Source organism: Chiloscyllium punctatum, chromosome 9 (genome assembly GCF_047496795.1).
Source record: "Chiloscyllium punctatum isolate Juve2018m chromosome 9, sChiPun1.3, whole genome shotgun sequence".
NCBI classification, from domain to species: Eukaryota; Metazoa; Chordata; class Chondrichthyes; order Orectolobiformes; family Hemiscylliidae; genus Chiloscyllium; species Chiloscyllium punctatum.
The window spans coordinates 5,663,249-5,686,075 of NC_092747.1; the positions used below are offsets into that span (position 1 = coordinate 5,663,249).

General features: G+C 44.9%; 1 protein-coding gene across 6 annotated transcripts in view; it reads left to right on the forward strand.

Annotated features, from left to right (window-relative positions):
* LOC140481103 (autophagy-related protein 16-like) overlaps positions 1-22,827 on the forward strand; it is a 94,710-nt gene that overhangs the window by 43,588 nt on the left and 28,295 nt on the right. For 3 of the 6 annotated variants that reach the window (XM_072576769.1, XM_072576772.1, XM_072576771.1), the window contains 4 exons: positions 5,914-6,007; positions 6,745-6,853; positions 17,577-17,647; positions 19,020-19,091. In XM_072576769.1, the coding sequence (XP_072432870.1) occupies positions 5,914-6,007; positions 6,745-6,853; positions 17,577-17,647; positions 19,020-19,091 (346 nt within the window). The remainder of the gene's footprint in view (positions 1-5,913; positions 6,008-6,744; positions 6,854-17,576; positions 17,648-19,019; positions 19,092-22,827) is intronic. The other 3 variants (XM_072576770.1, XM_072576774.1, XM_072576775.1) reach the window with 2 other exon arrangements.

Consider the following 22,827-nt stretch of genomic DNA (forward strand, 5'->3'; position numbering starts at 1 on the left):
TGGAGGTCTGGTGCATGTGCTCAAAGCTGAAAGGACAACCTGGGGAAGGATGTTTAAAAATACAGACAGTGTCCTGGGCTTCATTTTGAGGAGACATTTCTACACTGAGGGAGGTTTTGGAATTCTCTACCACAGAAAGTAGTTGAGGCCAAAACATTGAATGTTATCTATAGAATCCCTACAGTGTGGAAACAGGCCATTTGACCCATCGAGTCTACGCCAACCCTCTGAAGAGCATCTCACCCCCTATCCTATAACCTTGTATTTACTGTGGCTAACGTACATAGTCTGCACATCTCTGAACACTGTGGGCAATTTATCATGGCCCTGATCCCCACATCTTTTGGATTGTGGGAGGAAACCAGAGCACCCGGAGGAAACTCTCACAACCACGGGGAGAATGTACAAACCAACAGAGGCTGGAATCGAACCCGGGTCCTTGGTGCTATGAGGCAGCAGTATTAACCACTGAGCCATTTTCAAGAAGGCGTTTGGTATAGATTTTAGGGCTAAAAGGATCATAGGGTATGGGGCAAGTGTGGGAACGGGGGACTGAGTTGGATGATCAGCCATGACCATATTGAATGCCAGAGCAGGCTCAAAGGGCCGAATGGCCTACTCCTTCTGCTTTTTTCTATGTAGAGGTATAGCATATGCTGAAACTTTATGTATTAGTGATTCAATTCCAATCTGAATACTGAGTCCAGTTCTGTGTACCACATTCTAAGAAAGATAACCATATAATTTTGATTACAATCTGCTTGAGTCTGAAACTAGATACTGACACTTTTCTTGATACTATAGTTAGTGACGGAATGCACCAATATGTGTAACTACATCCATTCCTTCCATTTTCCCTTGCTCTCAGGCCATCCAGCAGTCTCTCTATCTCTTGGTCTATATATATTTCCTAAACAACCTGTTTGCAGATCTTATGACACATCTTTGGAGTAGGTGGGCTTGAACCTCATCGTCCTGGCTCACAGATAGGGGGACTACCACTGTACAACAAGTGTCCCTTCTGTCTTTGTAAACAATTAATGAAATGATGCCATTCGACTGTCAATCTCAACAATGCCAACAATGTTATAATTAACAGCCAAAGACTTGGAGAAGATGCAGAAGAGTTTGGGGGGGGGTAAAAGGATCTGTGATATGGATGAGGGGTTCTTGTGGCACAATGGGTAGTGTCCCAGCCTCTGGCTGGGGAGACCTGGGTTTGACTCCCACCTACAGCAGAGGTTTGTCATCACATCTCTGAACTGATATAAAAACAATAAATCTATAGACTGGAGATTGCTTTTGTAGAGACAACAGTTAAGGTGGCATTGTCGGTTTTTAAAATGATGAAGAGCTTTAGTGGTGGAAATCCAGGATTGGGGGAGGGGGACTGGAGGAGGAGACAGGTGTTTGGCCAAAAAAGTGGGGGGTCAGCTGATGGTTTTGCAGTGGATTGTGATCTGGAACTCGAGGCCTGAAAGGGCAATGGAAGCAGATTCAATCACCAGTTTCAAAAGCCAACTTCGAGATGTGATACTTATAGTCCACTTTTCGCAGGATAATTCAGGATGGGGGCAAGAATGGCTGGGCCAGCCGGGGACACCCACGTCCTGCGAATGAATAAATTTAAGGAAAACGTTTGAAGGAAAAATATTGGAAAACATTTCAGAAGTCATTTCAATGGGCTAGCATGGGCATGAGGGGCCAAATGGACTTTTTCTGTTGCAGTCATCATTCAATAAAGCCACTTGCTCAGACTAGCAAAGACAGCACATAGCCCCGACAGGGTTTGCAATCTCGCCATTGGCCCCATGCCCTAATAGCGCCTTATGTAACTCAGTGTCAAATTATTATTCTTTGATTAAACGCCCAGAGAAAATTGTCTTGGGATGTCTCACTGCCTGGAAGTGCATGTTTTTGTTTTGTTGTTTGTACAGGCAGGAACCTGCCTCTAAGTGTGCTGACCAGCTCCTGGGGGTTAACTTAAATCATAACGGCTGTGAAACTGACTCATACACAACAGCTAAATCCCAACTTCTGTTTCCTTTTCTCTACCCTGCTTGTTACTCCTAAATTTATCGGAACTGTTTGATAAGCCATCATTTCCCCTTCATGAAGCCTCTGCTTGATCGTATTGTGTATATTTAAATGCTTTGCTGTTATAACCTTTTTAACTGATTAACTAACATTTTTTCCCATAACGGACATAGGGTCGAATCCACACAGCACAGAAGCAGATCCTTTTGTCCCACTCGTCTATGTCGATTAGACATCCCAATCTGACCTCGTCCCATTTGCCAGCACTTGGCCCGTATCGTTCTAAACCCTTCCTATTCCTGTCCCCATCCAGATGCCTTTTAAATGTTGCAATTGTACCAGCCTCCACCACTTCCTCTGGCAGCTCATTCCATACATGAACCACCCTCTACGTGAAAAAGTTGCCCCTTAGGTCTCATTTGTATCTTTCCCCTCTCACCCTAAATCTATGCCCTCTAGTTCTGGACTCCCCCACCCCAGGGAAAAGACTTTGTCTATTTACCCTATCCATGCCCCTCATAATTTTGTAAACCTCTATAAGGTCACCCCTCAGCCTCCGACACTCCAGGGAAAACAGCCCGTTCAGCCTCTCCCTGTAGCTCAGATCCTCCAACCCTGGCAACATCCTTGCAAATCTTTTCTGAACCCTTTCAAGTTTCACAACATCTTTCCAGTAGGAAGGAGACCAGAATTGCACGCAATATTCCAATAGTGGCCTAACCAATGTCCTGTATAGCCCCAACATGACCTCCCAACTCCTGTACTCAATACTTTGACCAATAAAGGAAAGCATACCAAACACCTTCTTCACTATCCTATTTATCTGTGACTCCACTTTCAAGGAGTTCTGAACCTGAACTCCAAGGTCTCTTTGTTCAGCAACACTCCCCAGGACCTTACCATTAAGTGTATAAGTCCTGCTAAGATTTGCTTTCCCAAAATGCAGCACGTCACATTTATCTGAATTAAACTCCATCTGCCACTTCTCAGCCCATTGGCCCATCTGGTCCAGATCCTGTTGTAATCTGAGGTAGTCCAAGTGTAGTCTCACTAACACCTTGTACAGTTGTAACAAGACTTCTCTATTTTTAAACTCCAACCCCTAGTCATAAGGCTGCATTTCCAATTGTGTTCTGAATTACTTGCTGCACCTGCATGCTAGCTTATTGATGTTTCATCCACAAGATCACCCACATCTCCCGTGTTGCATTTTTAAAAAGTCTCTTTCCATTTAAACAATAGTTTTCAATTTAATTCTTCCAACAAAACTCACATTTTTCTACACTAATCTCCATCTGACAAGATTTTGCCCATTCACTCAATGTATCTACATCCCTTTACAGATTCCTAACGTCCTTATCACAGCATATATTCTCCCTATTTTTGTATAATTGGAGAATTTGATGCAAACTTTGCCTGTGTCCCCTCCTTCGGCTCATCGAGATGGTAAATGTTTGAGGTTTTGCAACTCATCTTTGTAGGGCTTCATTTATTGCATATTTTCAACCTGAAAAGTTCTGACTCTAACTTCTGTGTCTTAACTTAATCCTCAATCTATGTTCATACCCTCACAACTGTGAGCTCTTCATCTGAGCAATAACCTTTTATGTGGCACCTTCTACATATCCTTCTGGAAATCCAAACACATGATGCCTATCAGTTCCCCTTTATCAACTGTGCTGCTTCTATCCTCAAAAAACATGAATAAATTAGTCAACAAGGTTTCATTTTCACAAAACCTCTGTTTAATTACATTATTTTTTCTAAACATCTTTTTTTCCCCTTCACAATGAACTCTGAGAAAAACACTGTTAGGCTAATTGGCTTACAGTTTTCTGCTTTCTATCTCCTTCTCTTCTTGAACATTCCTTATTGGATGTGGTTCATGAAGATGGTCCCTGGGATGGGATAGATTGTCTTATGAACAAAGGCTGAACAGGGTGGCACCCTATTCCCTGGAGTTTAGAAGAATGAGAGGGGATCTCACTGAAACATCCAGGGCTCTTAAGGGGCTTGAGTGGGTCAATGCTGAGAGGATGTTTCCCCTCATGGAGGGTCTAGGACCAGAGGGCACAGTCTCAGAATAAAGGGGCACCAATTTCAGACTGAGATGGGGAGGAATTTCTCATCTGAGGGTTGTGAGTCTTTGTCACAGAGAGCTGTGGGTTCACAGTCCATCTGTATATTTAAGGCTGAGAGAGATTCTTCAGCAGTCACTGATTCAAGGGATATGGGAAAAGGGCAGGAAAGTGGATGTAAGGAATGTAAGAGCAGGTCCAAGGGGCCGAATGGTCTACTCCTGTTTCTATTTCATATGGTTTCAGGGGTGTCACATTAATGTTTTTCCAATTGATTTGAATACTCTCTGAATCCAGGTGATCTCTTACTGAATGCCATTGCCTATAATGCACATTGAGATGTCCAATGGTTGTGAAAAGTGCTATATCAATGCAAGTCTTTCTCCTTAAGAAATGTCTTAAAGGAGAGAGGTGGAGAGGTTTAGAAAGGGAATTCTCTGAGAAGGCTGAGGATTCAAAGTACAAACATTCCAACAATTCCTGTTGTGTTTTCTCATTCAACATGATAGTGTTTACACTCACAGCACACTCTGTGACTGAACAACATTGTGTGTCACTCTCTATATTACTGAAAATGAATTTATTTGTCATTTCAAAGGAAACTATATGTTTCTGACTGGGCTCATTCGTCCATCTTACTTATTTATTCATGTATTATCTGCTCTAGTTGCTTATGCCCTCACTTCCCTGTCTTAGTTAAACTCTGTGTCTCTCTTATATAATTCTACCCACAAATGAGACAAGCTGAATTCAATTTTTCTTTCATCTGTATGTATGAATGTCTCTCCCTGTGACTCTGTTTATTTGTGTGTGCTACTGTGTCTGTATGTCTGTCTCTGTGTCTGTATGTTTGTGTGTCTGTGTGTGTGTATGTCTGTGTGTCTCTGTGTCTGTATGTTTGTGTGTCTCTGTGTCTGTACATTTGTGTGTCTCTGTGTCTCTATGTTTGTGTGTCTGTCTGTGTTTGTGTATGTCTGTGTCTCTGTATGTCAGTGTCTGTATGGTTGTGTCTGTCTCTGTGTCTGCATGTTTCTGTGTCTGTATGTTTGTGTGTGTCTGTATCTCTATGTCTGAACCTGTGTCTGTATGCTTGTGTGTCTGTGTCTCTGTCTGTATGTTTGTATGTCTCTGTGTCTGGTTGTGTCTGTCTCTATGTCTGTATGTTTGTATGTTTCTCTGTCTGTATGGTTGTGTCTGTCTCTGTGTGTCTCTGTGTCTGTATGTTTGTGTCTGTGTGTCTGTATGTTTGTATGGTTGTGTCTGTCTCTGTGTCTGTATGTCTGTGTGTCTCTGTCTGTATGTTTGTGTGTCTGTGTCTGTATGTTTGTGTGTCGGTTTGTGTATCTGTGTCTGTATGTTTGTGTGTGTCTGTGTCTCTGTGTCTGTATGTTTGTGTCTCTGTGTCTGTGTCTCTGTGTCTGTATGTTTGTATGTCTCTGTGTCTGTATGGTTGTGTCTGTCTCTGTGTCTATATGTTTGTGTGTCTCTGTGTCTGTATGTTTGTATGTTTGTTTGTGTGTCTCTGTCTCTGTGTCTGTGTGTCTGTGTCTCTCTGTGTCTGTATGTTTGTGTGTCTGTTGTGTGTCTCTGTGTCTGTATGTTTGTGTGTCTGTTGTGTGTCTCTGTGTCTGTATGTTTGTGTCTGTATGTTGTGTGTCTGTACGTTTCTGTGTCTGTATGTTTGTGTCTGTGTGTGAGTTTGTTTGTCGTGTCTGTACACATTTTTGTGTGCATATTGTGTGCATGCCTCCATGTGCGTGTATGTTTGTGAACGTGTATTTTTTTCTTCCCCGAACAGAAAGCGGGCGAATACATCTTTCATCGGCGTGGATTGTAGTCCAACGAACTTCTGTTCGGTTGCAAGAATTCCAGCCAAAGTTCGATTCAGCTTGGTGAGTGACTGTCGAAGTGTTATATGTTTGTAATCTGGAGGACAGTCAGTGGGAGAGAGTGCTGCTGTGTTTAATATAAAACTGATGCACACACCCGAGTGTTGTTAGAGCCGCACCCATCCAGGAAAATGGGAAGTATTCCTTCACATTCTTGACTTGTGCCTGGTCACTGGTGGCCAGGCTTTGGGGAGTCAGGAGGTGAGTTACTCACTGCAGAATTCCCAGCCTCTGACCTAGAGAGATATGAAGCTGTTGACAGAGGAGGAGGAAGAGCGAGTGGAACAGATGAACAGAGAGTGTCCAGAGCAAAGAAAAAGTGAGTGCTAATAGTGGTGAAGGAGCGATTGAGATGTAAAATGGGTGTCAATGAAAGTGCAAAAATGAGAAAAAGGGTCTGCTCTCTACCAAAAGAACAAAGTCAACAAAACACAAACAAGATAGTGCAGGGAGGGGAGGTGGGGGCAGGGGGAAATGGTATAAGAAAAACAGAGGAAGAGGTCATGCTCTGAAGTTCTGAAATTCCGTTTGGAGACCCCGAGACTGTAAAGCACTAATTGGAGAATGGGATGTTCCTTCAGTCTGTGTTGAGCTTCATTGCAACCAGACCCAGGAAAGGACAGAATCATTAACAGGAAAGCAAGTGGAACTGTCACCCTGAAGTCAAATCAAATCAAATTGAAAATGAAACATGTAGAATCACCTCTGAGTGTGTGCATATGTATTTTTGCTCTTTTAAGCAGGAAGCACACGATGGTGAGGTTAATGCTGTCAAGTTCTCTCCAAACTCCAAGATCCTGGCAACTGGAGGCAGTGACAGGAAAGTGAAGCTATGGGACATTGTTGGAGGTGAGTGTTGTGGAAGGTCACTCTGGATGATCCGAATATGGCATAGATTGAACGGTCCTCAAATTAGCTTTAGTTAGAGCCAAGAAAAATCACAGATCAGCGGTCTGTTAGTTTAGGATTAGGAATGAGACAGGCTCAGTGTGAGAGGGAAAGGGCGTGTTTGTAAATGTGAGAGAGGGCAAGTGTTAATATGTGAAAGATAGAGGGAGAGAGAGATGGAAAGGGTAAACATGGGAGAGAAAGAAAGAGACAGAGGGAAAGTGTAAATGGTGAGTTTTGAGAAGATTTGTAGCTCAGGTCGTAGCTCAGTTTGAGGTTCTGGATGTAGGTTTGCTCGCTGAGCAGGCAGGTTCATTTTCCAATATTTTATCACCCTACTAGGTAACATCTTCAGTGAGCCTCCGAACGAAGAAGCACTGCTGGTGTTTCCCGCTTTCTATTTCTATGTTTGGGTTTCCTTGGGGTTGGTGATATAATTTCCTGTTCTTTTTCTCAGGGGGTGGTAAATGGGATCCAAGTCAATGTGTTTGTTGATAGAGTTCTGGTTGGAGTGCCATGCTTCTAGGAATTCTTGTACATGTCTCAGTTTGGCTTGTCCGAGGATGGATGTGTTGTCCCAGTCGAAGTGGTGTCCTTCCTCATCCGTATGTGAGGATACTAGTGAGACAGGATCATGTCTTTTTGTGGCTAGTTGGTGTTCATGTATCCTGGTGGCTAGTTTTCTGCCTGTTTGTCCAATGTCGTGTTTGTTACAGTCTTTGCACGGTATTTTGTAAATGACATTAGTTTTGCTTGTTATCTGTATAGGGTCTTTCAAGTTCATTAGCTGCTGTTTTAGTGTGTTGGTGGGTTTGTGGGCTACCATGATGCCAAGAGGTCTGAGTAGTCTGGCAGTCATTTCAGAGATGTCTTTGATGTAGGGGAGAGTGGCTAGGGTTTCTGGACGTGTTTTGTCTGCTTGTTGGGGTTTGTTGCTGAGAAATCAGTGGACTTTGTTCATTGGGTACCTGTTCTTTTTGAATACACTGTATGGGTGATTTTCCTCTGCTCTTTGTAGCTCCTCTGTGCTGCAGTGTGTGGTGGCTCGTTGAAATAATGTTCTGATGCAGCTTCGTTTGTGGATGTTGGGATGATTGTTTCTGTAGTTCAATATTTGGCCCGTATGTGTTATTTTCCTACAGCTGGACTTGTATTTCTTTGAGGTGTGGTGGAGTGGAGCTGAATAATATAGGTACATGTTGAGGCTCCCATGCTGCATAACAACTGGGAGTAGGCTATTCAGCCCCTCAAACCTGTTCCACTATTCAAGACGATCGTGGCTGATCTCCTCTCCGAGAAGCAAATATTAAGAAGGACGCACATTAATAGCTGTTGAACACTTGAATAATGTATATGACCTATCAATGAAAAGTGGCAATTACAAACTGATGGGTTTCAATTCAATCATGTTGTTATTTTGTACATAAATGTACATGGGGGCTCGTGTGACGTAGTGGGAGTGTGTCAACTCTGAGCCAAGAGGCCTGGGTTCAAATCCCACCTGTCCCAGAGGTGTATAATAACATCTCTGAGCACGTTGATTGAAAAATATTGACCTTAAAATGGAGCTCTTATAGGTTTATTTCTGAATTTGTGCGGGTTCACCATCTGAGATGTGTTTTAATTTGTGGGAAATGGGTGTCACTGACTAGAGCGTCATTGCCAGCAGCATGTTGGAGTCAGCCACATTGCTATGCGTCTGGAGTCACATCTACAGCACAGCATGTAAGGATGGCAGATTTCCTTCCCTGAATGACATTAATAAACCCATAACAAACAGGAACAGGAGGAGGCCATTTGGCCCCTCGAGCTTACTCCTCCATTCAATGCAATCATGTTGATCCAACATTCCTCACACTTGCTTTCCAGCCCCTTCCCTCTAACCCTTGATTCCTCGACTGATGAATAATCTCTCTCTCTCTCTCTCTCTTTCTCTCTCAGCCTTAAACATACACAAGGCCTCTCTGTGACATTGACATAAATCACTTCTGACTTTAACATCTGCTCATTGAGTGGAGGAATTGCACGAACCTTATTTAATTTTGTTAAATTTTATAAAACTGGAAGTATAAAGAGAGATCCAAAATATCCCAAACCAACAGCATTGTTTTCAGAAAATGAGAGATGAGGAGGAATTTCTTCACTACATTGGACAAACAGGCAGAAAACTAGCCACCAGGATACATGAACACCAACTAGCCACAAAAAGACATGACCCTGTCTCACTAGTATCCTCACATACGGATGAGGAAGGACACCACTTCGGCTGTTTCTATGTTGTACATCTCTATGACTCTGACTCCTTTCTTCTCTCTCTCTCTGTCTCTCCTCTCTCTCCTCACTCTCAACTGGTGAGCAAGGTTAGATCTCATGGAATACAGGAGGAAGTAGCCATTTGGATGCAGAACTGGCTCAAAGGTAGAAGACAGAGAGTGGTGGTGGAGGCCTGTGACCAGTGGAGTGTCAGAAGGATCAGTGCTGGATCCTCTACTTTTCATCATTTATATAAATGATATGTTTGTGAGCATAAGTGGTATAGTTAGTAAGTTTGCAGATGATACCAAAATTGAAGGTGTAGTGGACAGCGAAGAATGTCACCTTGGATTACAACAGGATCTTGACCAGATGGGCCAAATGTCTGAGAAGTGGCAGATGGAGTTTAATTCAGATAAATGCGAGGTGCTGCATTTTGGGAAAGCAAATCTGAGCAGGACTTATACACTTAATGGTAAGGTCCTAGGGAGTGTTGCTGAACAAAGAGACCTTGGAGTGCAGGTTCATAGCTCCTTGAAAGTGGAGTCGCAGGTAGATAGGATAGTGAAGAAGGTGTTTGGTATGCTTTCCTTTATTGGTCAGAGTATTGAATATAGGAGTTGGGAGGTCATGTTGCGGCTGTACAGGACATTGGTTAGACAACTCTTCGAATATTGTGTGCAAATGTGGTCTCCCTCCTATCGGAAAGACGTTGTGAAACTTGAAAGGGATCAGAAAAGATTTACAAGGATGTTGCCAGGGTTGGAGGATCTGAGCTACAGGGAGAGGCTGAACAGGCTGGGGCTGTTTTCCCTGGAGCATCGGAGGCTGAGGGGTGACTTATAGAGGTTTACAAAATCATGAGGGGCATGGATAGGATAACTAGGCAAAGTCTTTTCCCTGGCATAGGGGAGTCCAGATCTATAGGGCATAGTTTTAGGGTGAGAGGGGAAAGATATAAAAGATTCCTAAGGGGCAAGGTTTTCACACAGAGTGCTATGTGTATGGAATGAGCTGCCAGAGGATGTGGTGGAGGCTGGTACAATTGCAACATTTAAGAGACATTTAGATGGGTATATGAATAGGAAGGGTTTGGAGGGATATGGGCTGGGTGCTGGCAGGTGGGACTGGATTGGGTTGGGATATCTGGTCGGCATGGACGGGTTGGACCGAAGGGCCTGTTTCCATGCTGTACATCTCTATGACTAACCCGACAATGAACAACAAGACTAATGATTTCTGCAAAACGTTATCGACATTCTAATACTCTGACAGTTTCATTTTAATATATCTTCTTTGTTTTGTCTTTCACAGAACAGTTTAGGAGTCACTTCAGACAGCTTCAATCCTACTGAATCAGAGTCCCTGACTCTATTCACAGGTTCCCGAACTGTTAGTGGGAGTCTCTGACTCCCTGATGTCCCCAACCCCTCTCTTTTTAGAGTAAGTTCTTACCAGGACCGATCCTTCTCGGGCTGGACTGAGATGAGAAGCAGCGAGGGGTTGAATCAACCACGGCTTGAATGAGAGAAAACCCAAACGGATATAAAATATTCCCATCTGGTCGGCTGATTCCTCTAAACTCAATAGTGGACTCAAGGCTCTTAAGCCACTGCCCCCAGTCCGTCCTTGCCAACTCTGACTCACAGCACCAGATGAAGATCTGGACCCGGGGACAGGGGGGATGTCTCTCTGTTCCACAATCTGTTAATAAACACTAGCAATCCGGGCTGCTTCTGTAAAATTTCACACTTTATTCAATCTCGTCCAGTAATGGAGGTTAAACACTTCCATGTTTCTCTGAGAAACTGCACACATGGCTTAAGACAGAGACACTTTTATACTTTTTTTGAGGCCATAATCACAGAGCACATTCAGACAATTACCAATCAATTTTAACGGAATGACTTTATTGACGAGCAACTTAGCCCAATGATATTTCCTGGGAACAAACCTTGTTTTCCAACATCCAAGTACTCCTATCTCACGAACGTAATCTCTGCACCTGTACTTGCAAGGTCAGTTAGGCTGGCTAGTAATGTCTTATCTAGTCGATCCTATGCTGTAAAGGAAGCATTGTTTGCTAATCTTTGTTCAGACAGACTATGGTTAGTTCAGCTTTTAGCAGGGTTAAAGGCCATTTTATGCAGCTTTGAGCAGAATTGTCAATTAGCAACCTAGAAGCCATTTTGTCATTTTATTTGCATTAAGAAGCCATTTTATTGCCACCTATGTTAGTAAGAGCATGCATTAAATGGTTGTTCCTGACAACAGCTAGTGACTTCTGCCTGGATTCAGATTTCAGATCCTCATATGCAGGCAGAGTATGAAAATATATTTGTCATCTTTACTATAAACGGAATGTTTGGAGTGGTGGAGAGGGCCATTCCAAAATAATACTGGAGGTGCCACGCCCAACGGGGGAAGGGTGAAGGGTGAAGGGTGAAGGGGGAAGGGGGAAGGGTGAAGGGGAAGCAGGTTGAACTTTCTGCACTTGCGGTTTCACAGAGGAAGGTGTGCATGTCACAGCACAACTATCTACAAGCACAGGCGAAAGTGAGGACTGCAGATGCTGGAGATTAAAGTAGACCGAGTGGTGCTTGAAAAGCCCAGCAGGTCAGGCAGCATCCGAGGAGCAGGAGAGTCGACGTTTCGGGCAAAAGCCCTTCATCAGGAATGAGGCTGGGAGACTCGGGGGTGGAGAGATAAATGGGAAGGGGGGTGGGGTTGGCAGGGGGAAGGTAACTGAGAGTGCAATAGGTGGATGGAGGTGGGGTGAAAGTGATAGGTCAAAGAGAGGGTAGAGTAGATAGGTGGGAAGGAAGATGGACAGGTCGGACAGTTCGTGAGGGTGGTGCAGAGTTGGAGGGTTAGATCTAGGATAAGGTGGGGGGAGAGGGGAAATGAGGAAACAGGTGAAATCCACATTGATGCCCTGAGGTTGGAGGGTCCTGAGACTGAAAATGAGGCATTCTTTCTCCAGGCATCAGATGGTTAGGGAGTGGCGATGGAGGAGGCCCAGGACCTGCTTGTCCTTGGTGGAGTTGAGGGGGGGGGGGGCGTTGAGGAGTTGAAGTGTCTTCAAGCACATCCATGTTTTGTTAGTGGCATGTCCAAAACATGGCTTATAGTCTTCAGACCTTTCAGGAGAATTGTCTAAAATGCCAGAGCTCTTTCAATCCCCTTTGAAGAGAGCTGGTATCTGAGGGATATGTCCAGCGACATCTTTGGTGTACCTTTCGGCTAGAGGTCAAACGCTCTTTGGAATTGCTAAACTTTAGATCCAAGTGTATGTAAAAAGTGGATAAAGCCATTGGAGCTGTCAAGTTTAGATTAGATTACTTACTTCGTGTCAGGCTTACTTAGTTTCAGACATTAGATTAGATTACTCACAGTGTGGAAACAGGCCCTTCGGCCCAACAAGTCCACACCGACCCGCTGAAGTGCAACCCACCCACACCCATTCCCCTACATTTACCCCTTCACCTAACACTATGGGCAATTTAACATGGCCAATTCACCTAACCTGCACATTTGTTTCTGGACTGTGGGAGGAAACCGGATCATCCGGAGGAAACCCACGCAGACACAGGGAGAATGTGCAAACTCCACACAGACAGTCGCCCGAGGCTGGAATCGAACCCGGGTCTCTGACGCTCTACAGTGTGGGAACAGGCCCTTTAGCCCAGCAAGTCTATACCAACCCTCCGAAGAGTAACCCACCCAGACCCATTTCCCTCTGACTAATGCACCTAACACTATGGATAATTTGGTATGGCCAATTCACCCTGACCTGCACATCTTTGGACTATGGGAGGAAGCCCACGCAGACACTGGGAGAGTGTACAAACTCCACATGGTCACCTGAGGTGGGAATCGAACCTGGGTCCCTGGCACTGTGAAGCTGAGAAGCTGAATTAACCACTGAGCCATTGTGCCATCTGAGCTTTTGTCATGGATTCAAATCTCCTTGCCTTGAAATTTTGTAAAGGAAAATGGAGCTTACCTTTAAAAGGACCAAAGGCACTTGCTTTCTCATTGTCTGTTGAGGAAAGGCCAAGCTTTATCGTTTAGGATTTGTGCTGCAAGCCATGATTGTGCTGATTTTACAACCTAACATTATCACAGTGGTGTGCCTGTCTGTCCTCCGTTTGATCGACAGCTGCAAGTGCTGATAAAATCTTTTAAAGTGGGTGTATAAACACTTTTTTTTAAAGAAGGGATTAAATAACTGAAGGGAGGTAAATGCAGTGAATGGGTTTTATCAGTGAGACTTTTTTTATGTAGCAGACATTAAATCTGGCCATGGTGGCTAGTCAGGGAGATGGAATGGAAGGTAGAAGTGCAATGTTTGTGATGTGGGAGCATGGGGTGAGTTGACTTAATGTAGTCATTGTTAATGGATACCCGAGTGTATAGAGGGACGCAGGTTAGCACAGAGGATCTGTGAGCAAGGTGGGGCTGGATGCTGGGTGTGAGGGGTCAAGTGTGGGACATAAGGAAGGTGAGGGGGGAGTGTGAGGTGTTGGAGGGGCTGCTTTCTGTTTTATTTTAAACAGGTGGGTAAAGGTCCCAGATCATCGAGGCTGGCCTTTCCCAAGCCCGTCCGCACTGAGATAACCCTGTGGCTGCCTCTGAACTCTCTCCGGAGGACCAATTCCTGACCCTAATTAACATTCATAGCACCAACCCCCCCCCCAAGCCCTGTCCTCCCCCACTCCATCCTCATAAACAGAATTCCACCAGTTTGGGCTAATTCTTCCCAATGGGATTCACAGATTTGAGAGTTTTCTAAACTGTTCACTTTGGACTCAATGTTGAACCTCAGGCCAAAGTACTGACAGCACGGTAACAGATCTACATGCTTTCATAGGTTATCTGGGACTTGTTTTAAGCAGCACAGAAAACAGTAGCTAAGCAAGAGCTGTAACAACCCCTTGATATTCAGTGGCATCACCATCAACATCCTGGGGGTTGCCACTGACCATAAATTCAACTGGACTCACCACATAAACACAGTGGCTACAACAGTAGGTCAGAGGCCGCAGCAAGTGACTCACCTCCTTACTCCTCCTCAACACCTGTCCATGGCACAGGTCAGGAGTGTAATGGAATACTCCCCACTTGCCTGGATGGGGGCAGCTCCAACAAACACTCAAGCAGGAAGCTGAGGTTTTTCCTAATCCAGTACCAATCAGCTCTTGTTTGCCTTCTGCAGTATGAACTTATCAACCACAAACATGAACTTTTGAAGTATAAACCCAAAATAGGCCCAATAATCCCAAAACAGTGGTATTATCGCCAGACTATTAATCCAGAGAGCAAGGAAATGTTCTGGACACTTCGTAACATTCCAGCCAGAGCAGATGGTGGAACTTGAATAGGATAGTGAAGAAGGCATTTGGTATGCTTACCTTTATTAGTCCGTACATTGGGTATGGGAGTTGGAAGGTCATATTGGGGCTGCACAGAGCATTGATTAGGCCACTATTGGAATATTGCATAGAATTCTGTTCTCCCTGGTACAGAAAGGATGCTGTGAAACTTGAAAGGGTTCTAAAAAGATTTACAAAGATGTTGCCAGGGTTGGATGGTTTGAGCTATAGGGAGAGGCAGAGTAGGCTGGGGCTGTTTTCCCTGGAGCTTTGGAAGCTGAGGGGAGACTTTATAGAGATTTATAAAATCATGAGGGGCATGAATAGAAAAAATAGTTAAGGTTATTTTCCCCAGGGTGGGGGAGTCCAAACTTAGAGGGCATAGGTTTAGGGTGAGAGGGGAAAGATTTAAAAGGGACCTTTCACGCAGAGAGTTGTGCGTGTATGGAATGAGTTGCCAGAGGATGTGGTGGAGGCTGGTACAATTGCAACATTTAAAAGGCATTTTGATGGGTATATGAATAGGAAGGGTTTGGAGGGATATGGGCCGAGTGCTGGCAGGTGGGACTAGATTGGGTTGGGATATCTGGTCGGCATGGATGAGTTGCACTGAAGGGTCTGTTTCCATACTGTACATCTCTATGACTCTACGAATTGAATAAAATTTGAAGTTAAGGGTCCAATCATGATAATGAAAGCTATTGTCAATTGTTAGAAAAACCCATCTGATTCACAATGTCCTATTGGGTAGGAAACTGCCATCCTTACCTGGTCTGGCCTACATGTGACTCCAGACCCACAGTAATATGGGTGATTCTTGACCGCACTCTGGTTAATTGGAGATGGGTAATAAATGCTGGCCCAGCCAGTGACACCAACATCCTGTGAATGAATAAAAACAAAGGCACATTCTGTGAAACAGTGGAGTCAAGGGGTTAAGTGCCATTTTCTGTAAAAGCGTACAACAGAGATCTCTGAGCTAATTCCCTGTCTGGATAAGTCTTAACAAAGTAATTAAAGTACATGACCTGTTCTGGCTGCGGTTAATTTAAAAAAATGATTGCACAACACTGCTACAGACCTTCTGTCTCCAAACATGAAATCCAGAGAGTGGCTTTACTTTGTGAAGATATTGTGTGAATGAGTGATACCCAGACTGTTGTCTGCAAATGGCCTGACCACCAGTAATTACCCCTGAGCACCGTGGAAAGGGTTGGTGTGTTGCCATGATAGAAACGGAATGTTTTATGAGTTTTTCTCAATGAGATACCTTCTGATCAGGAAGGGTCAGAAATCTTTTGACCGGTGAAGGGGTAGGACCCAGGCTAAGGATCACTGCTAGACAGGACAAAAGCAGACAGTGCTGCAGAAACTCAGCAGGTGTGGCAGCATTTGTGGAGAGAAATACAGTTAATATTTCAAGATCAGTGACCTTTGACAACGCTCCATGAACTTGAAACTGTTTCTGGCTCTGTGTGTGTGTGTGTGTCTGCATGGGTGTGTGTGTGTGTGTGTCTGCATGGGTGTATGTGTGTGTCTGCATGGGTGTGAGTGAGTATGTGTGTCAGTGTGTGTGTTTTTGCCTGGGTGTGAGTGAGTGAGTGTGTGTGTCTATATGGGTGTGAGTGAGTGTGTGTCTGCATGGGTGTGAGTGAGTGTGTGTACATGTTTGTGTGTGTAAGGAAGTCCAATTGTTTACATTAAACACTAAGTATTTATCTTTCATTTAAACCTCACAAGGAAACTTGTCACATATCTGCCCCCGAGTGCAGGGTGTGCATACATGTTCTTTAACTCAACAAAACTGTTGACAGCTGTTCTCCAGTTCAGTCCTCCAATACTTCATGCAATCAGAGTCAACCCAAGTGGGTGGCATGGTGGCACAGTGGTTAGCACTGCTGCCTCACAGCACCAGAGACCCGGGTTCAATTCCCACCTCAGGCGACTGTGTGGAGTTTGCACGTTCTCCCCGTGTCTGCGTGGGTTTCCTCCGGGTGCTCCGGTTTCCTCCCACAATCCAAAGATGTGCAGGTCAGGTGAATTGGCCATGCTAAATTGCCCGTAGTGTTAGGTGAAGGGGTAAATGTAGGAGTATGGGTCTGGGTGGTATACACTTCGGCAGGTCAGTGTGGACTTGTTCGGCCGAAGAGCCTGTTTCCACACTGTAAGTAACCTAATCTAATCTAAAAAAAACATTTAAGCAAAATCTGGCAGTTAACTGTCAATCATCATCAAATTGGTACATTCTCCACAGCAATGTCTCTCAGTCCATTTGCAAACCAATCACCACTCTACCCTCATACAGTATAAATGTTGTTGTCTCTTTTTACTCTTCACTTTAGCTCATACCTAAGGAAGGATAGACTGACATTGAAGGTAATCCACTCGGCTGATACTGGGTACTGCGGGACTATTTGAGGAGAGGTTGAGTGGATTGTGCCTGTACTCATTAGAGTTTAGAAGAATGAGAGGTGACCTTACTGAAACATAGGGGACTTGACAGGGTAGATGACGGAAGGTTGTCTTCCCCTGTGGGAGAGTCTAGGACCAGAGGGCATCATCTCACAATAAGGGGTCCCATGTTTATGACCAAGATGAGGAGGAATTTCTTCTCTCTGAGGGGAGTGAATCTGTGGAATTCTTTACCACAGAGGGCTGGGTCATTAAGTATATTCAAGGCTGAGATAGAGAGATTTTTAATCAGTCAGGGAATCATGGGTTATGGGGAAAAGTCAGGAAAGTTAAGTATTATCTGATCAGACATGTTCTTATTGGACGGTGAGCAGACTTGATGGGCTGAATGACCTACTGCTGCTCCTATACCTTATGGTCATTTACCTTCATATTTTTTGTGAGTTGTCCTGATAGGTAGAAGTTAAAAGGCTCCTTTCTCCCACAGCAATGCTTGATTTCACTCCGTATGTAACAGCCAGTTGTTTTATTGTTGTTGGAGTGGACAGTGGCTCTGTTGATTCTAGTAGCAGAGTTGGGGGAGGCGGGGGGAGGGGGGAGGTTTTGATTTTAGCTAACTGTGTCTGCCCACTTCTGTCCAACAGGAATGCTCCAGCTGGTGAAAATTCTGGAGGGGAGCAACGATGGAGTGACCAGCATTGAGTTTGATCCCTCGGTGAGTGAAGGGAGCCCTCGAATCTGGGGACTGGTCTGAGGGTTCATAATGCCACAAGTGGGTGTAAGACCTTGGAAGGATTGGTGTTTGTCAGGAGGGTCGGGGTGAGGGAATCTCTCTGTGGCATTCCAACCCCCACGACCCCCGACCCCCGACCCTGCTCGTCACTGCCCAAACTAATCCCTTCTCATAGATACACAGCAGAGAAGTAGGCCATTCAGCCCATCTTGTCCTGTTTGAAAGAGCTAACAAATCTGCCCCCATTTCCTCCTGCCTCTTCCTATGATCTCATCAATGCCTCGCCATCAATTTTCTTTATAATTTATTTTCTAAGTAAAGATGAAGTACAACGGGGATAAATGTGTTACCCGCTTTGACAGCAAACACATGAAATCCGATTTTTATCTGAATGAGATGAATTGGGGTGAGATCTGGGTGTTCTTGTAGACCAGTTACTGAAGTAAGCATTGCAGGTGCCACAGAAGGTGAAGAAGGTAAATGGTATGTTGGCCTTCATTTGAGAGGATTCAGATACAGGAGCAGGGATATCTTGCAGCAATTATCCAGGGCCTTGGTGAGACCACACCTGGAACATTTTGAGCAGTTTTGGTCTCCTTATCGCCTGTTCTGGCTACTGAGGGAGTGCAGCAAAGGTTTATCAGACTAATGCTTGGGATGGCAGGACCGATACATGAGGAGAGGTTGAATTGGTTAGGACTATATACACTGGAGTTTAGAAAAGTGAAGGGGATCTCATAGAAACCTGTAAAATACTCACCGGACCAGACGCGGTAACTGCAGGAAGGATGTTCCCAATGACCTGGGAGTCCGGAACCAGGGGTCACAGTCTCAGGATAGGGGGTAGGCCATTTCAGACTGAGATGGGGAGAAATGTCTTCACCCAGAGAGTGGGGAACCTGGGGAACCTCTGCCACAGAAAGAGGTTGAGTGGTGCAGCAGACTCTAGAGGATGAATGGTCTGCTGCTGATCCTAGTTTTTAACTTCATAGAATCCCTATAGTTTGGAAGCAGGCCATTCAGCCCACCGAGTCCAAACTGACCCCCCCCCCCCGAAAAGCTTCCCACCCAAACCCACACCCTATTTTCCAGGAGTTAGATATTGCATTTGGGGCTAAATGGATTAAAGGGCACAGGGAGAAAGTGGGAATGTGGTGCATAGTTGGGTGAGCAGACTTGACCCTCTTGAATGGTAGAGTAGGTACAATGGGCTGAATGGCCTACTCCCACTCCTATTTGCTGTCATTCCACGTAGCATCTGATCTGTTCCCGTATCCACAGTATTTATAACACACTAGTGATAAGATTTTAGTCCAAATGGCTGATTAATACCATTTTCTCCTCTTCCTGATAGGGTCTGCACCTCTTAGCAGGATCATATGACAACACGGCCCGCCTATGGAGTCTGAAGGATTGTGAACTAAAGGTGTGTCTAAGCAGACTCTCTTCATGTTATTGAAATTGTGGTTCATTGCAGGGCTTTCTGAGCCCCTGTAATGTGGGAATTTGTCCAAGGGGTCAGACTTGAATAGGATACTGATGATGCTGGTAAAGGTACAGAATTATAAAATTCTCAACCCAGTTCTGTTGAACTACGCTTTAAAATCACAACCCGAATAATGACTGTCTTCTGTGTCCCTACGCTACAAGGACTGCAGAGGTTTACCTGGGGCAATTAGGGATGAGGTCCCAGCCAGAGATGCCCACAAAAGATGGATGGCATTGTGCTAGGTAGTTAGCACTGCTGCCTCTCAGCATCAGGGACGCGGGTTTGATTCCAGCCTTGGGCGACTGTCTGGGTGGAGTTTGCATATTCTCGCCGTGACTGCGTGGGTGTCCGGGTGCTCCGGTTCCCACCCTCAGTCCAAAGACGTGCAGGTTAGGGTGTATTAGCCATGGGTAATTGTCCATAGTGTCCAGGGATGTGCAGGTTAGGTGGGTTAGCCATGGGAAATGCTGGGTTATAGGGTAGGTCTGGGTGGGTTGCTCTTTGGAGGGTCAGTGTGGATTGAATGGCCTGCTTCCACACTGTAGGGATTCCATGAAGATAAGGACTAGGATCAGCAGCAGACCCTTCAGCCCCTTGAGTCTGCTGCAACATTGAACACGATGAGGGTTGATCTCATCTCCAATGAACAGATATTTAAAAACACACATCGGTCATTGTTGATCACTTGAATAACATTAATCCCCTATCAATGAAAAGTGAAAATCACAAACTGATGGGTTTCAATTCAATCATGTCCTCGTTTTGTACATAAATGTATCTGAGGTCTTCTGTGGCTCAGTGTCCCTACCTTGGAGCTAGCAGTCCCACCTCCTACAGAGGTGTGTGGTAACATCTCGAAACAAGATTTAAAAAAAAACTATAAATAGAACATAGATCATAGAATAATACAGCACAGAACAGGCCCTTCAGCCCACGATGTTGTGCCGACCGTTGATCCTCATGGACGCACCCTCAAATTTCTGTGACCATATGCATATCCAGTAGTCTCTTAAATGTCCCCAATGACCTTGCTTCCACAACTGCGGCTGGCAACGTATTCCATGCTCTCACAACTCTGTGTAAAGAATCCGCCTCTGACATCCCCTCTGTACCTTCCTCCAACCAGCTTAAAACTATGACCCCTCGTGTTAGCCATTCCTGCCCTGGGAAATAGTCTCTGGCTATCGACTCTATCTATGCCACTCATTATCTTGTACACCTCAATTAGGTCCCCTCTCCTCCTCCTTTTCTCCAATGAAAACATTCCGAGCTCAGTCAACCTCTCTTCATAAGATAAGCCCTCCAGTCCAGGCAGCATCCTGGTAAACCTCCTCTGAACCCTCTCCAAAGCATCCACATCTTCCCTATAATAGGGCGACCAGAACTGGACGCAGTATTCCAAGTGCGGTCTAACCAAAGTGTTATAGAGCTGCAACAAGATTTTACGACTCTTAAACTCAATCCCCCTGTTAATGAAAGCCAAAACACCATATGCTTTCTTAACAACTCTGTCCACTTGGGTGGCCATTTGAAGGGATCTATGTACCTGCAAACCAAGATCCCTCTGTTCCTCCTGCCAAGAATCCTATCCTTAATCCTGTACTCAGCTTTCAAATTCGACCTTCCAAAATGCATCACCTCACATTTATCCAGGTTGAACTCCATCTGCCACCTCTCAGCCCATCTCTGCATCCTGTCAATGTCCAGCTGCAGCCTACAACAGCCTTCTATACTGTCAAAGACACCTCCAACCTTTGTGTCATCTGCAAACTTGCTGACCCATCCTTCAATCTCCTCATCCAAGTCAAATTAATACAAATTACAAACAGTAGAGGCCCAAGGACAGAGCCCTGTGGAACACCACTCACCACTGACTTCCAAGCAGAATATTTTCCTTCTACTACCACTTGCTGTCTTCTGTTGGCCAGCCAATTCTGTATCCAGACAGCTAAGTTCCCCTGTATCCCATTCCTCCTGACCTTCTGAATGAGCCTACCATGGGGAACCTTATCAAATTCCTTGCTGAAGTCCATATACACCACATCTACAGCTCAACCCTCATCAACCTTTCTAGTCACATCCTCAAAGAACTCAATAAGGTTTGTGAGGCATGACCTGCCCCTCACAAAGCCATGTTGACTGCATTTAATCAAGCCATGCTGTAATTGCCGGGGATTTCCCTATTTCCTTTCTTGAAGAGAGGAATTACATTTGCCTCTCTCCAGTCCTCAGGTACGACTCCAGTGGAGAGCGAGGATGAAAAGATCTTCGCAAGTGGCGAAGCAGTTGCATTTCTCGTTTCCCAAAGCAGCCGAGGACAAATCTGGTCTGGGCCTGGCGACTTGTCAATCTTAATGTTTGACAAAATTTTCAGCACATCAGCTTCCTCTATCTCTATCCATTCCAGCATGCACACCTGCTCTTCAAAGGTTTCATTCACTACAAAGTCTGTTTATTTCGTAAAGACAGAAGCAAAAAACTCATTTAGGGCTTCCCCTACCTCCTCAGACTCCACACACAAATTCCCTATGCTATCCCTGATCGGCCCTACTCTTTCTTTGACCATTCTCTTATTCCTCACATAAGTGTAAAATGCCTTTGTGTTCTCCCTAATCCGTTCTGCCAAGCCTTTCTTGTGCCCCCTCCTGGCTCTCCTCAGACCATTTTTGAGCTCCTTCCTCGCCTGCCTGTAATCCTCTAGAGCTGAGCTTGACCCTAGCTTCCTCTACTTTATGTAAGTTACTTTTTTCCTTTTGACGAGAAGCTCCACCACTCTCGTCATCCAAGGTTCCTTTATCTTACCCCTTCTTACCTGTCTCAGAGGGCCATATTTATTCATCACTTGCAACAACTGTTCCTTAAACAGTCTCCACATGTCTATAGTGCCTTTACCATGGAACAATTGCTCCCAATCCATGCTTCCTAACTCACGTCTAATTGCAACATAGATTCCTCTACCCCAATTAAATATCCTCCCATTTTGCCTAATCCTCTCCTTCTCCATAGCTGTGTAGAATGTGAGGCAGTTGTGGTCACTATCACCAAAATGCTCTCCCACCACAAGATCTGATACCTGCCCCGGCTCGTTTCCGAGCACCAAGTCTAGAATGGCCTCTCCCCTCGTCAGTCTGTCAACGTACTGAGTTAGGAAACCCTCCTGAACACACCTTACAAAAACAGCTCCATTCAAATCTTCTGCTCGAAGGAGGTTCCAATCAATATTGGGAAAGTTAAAGTCACCCATTACAACAACCCTACTACGTCCACACTTTTCCAAAATCTGCCGACCTATCCTTTCTTCAATCTCCCTGCAGCTATTGGGGGGCCTGTAGTAAACCCCTAACGAGGTGACTGCTCCCTTGCTGTTCCTAATTTCCACCCATACTGACTCTGTAGGCAGATCTTCCTTGACAATGGAAGCTTCTGTAGCTGTGATACCCTCTCTGATTAGTAGTGCTACACCCCCCTCCTCTTTTTCCCCCCTCCCTATTCTTTTTAAATGCTCTAAACCCTGGAACATCCAGCAACCATTCCTGCCCCTGAGAAACCCATGTTTCTGTTATGGCCACAGCACCAGGTACTGATCCATGTTCTAAGTTCGTCACTTTTATTCCTGATACTCCTTGCGTTAAAGCAAACACACTTTAACTGATCCCTTGGTTCCTTCCCAGGA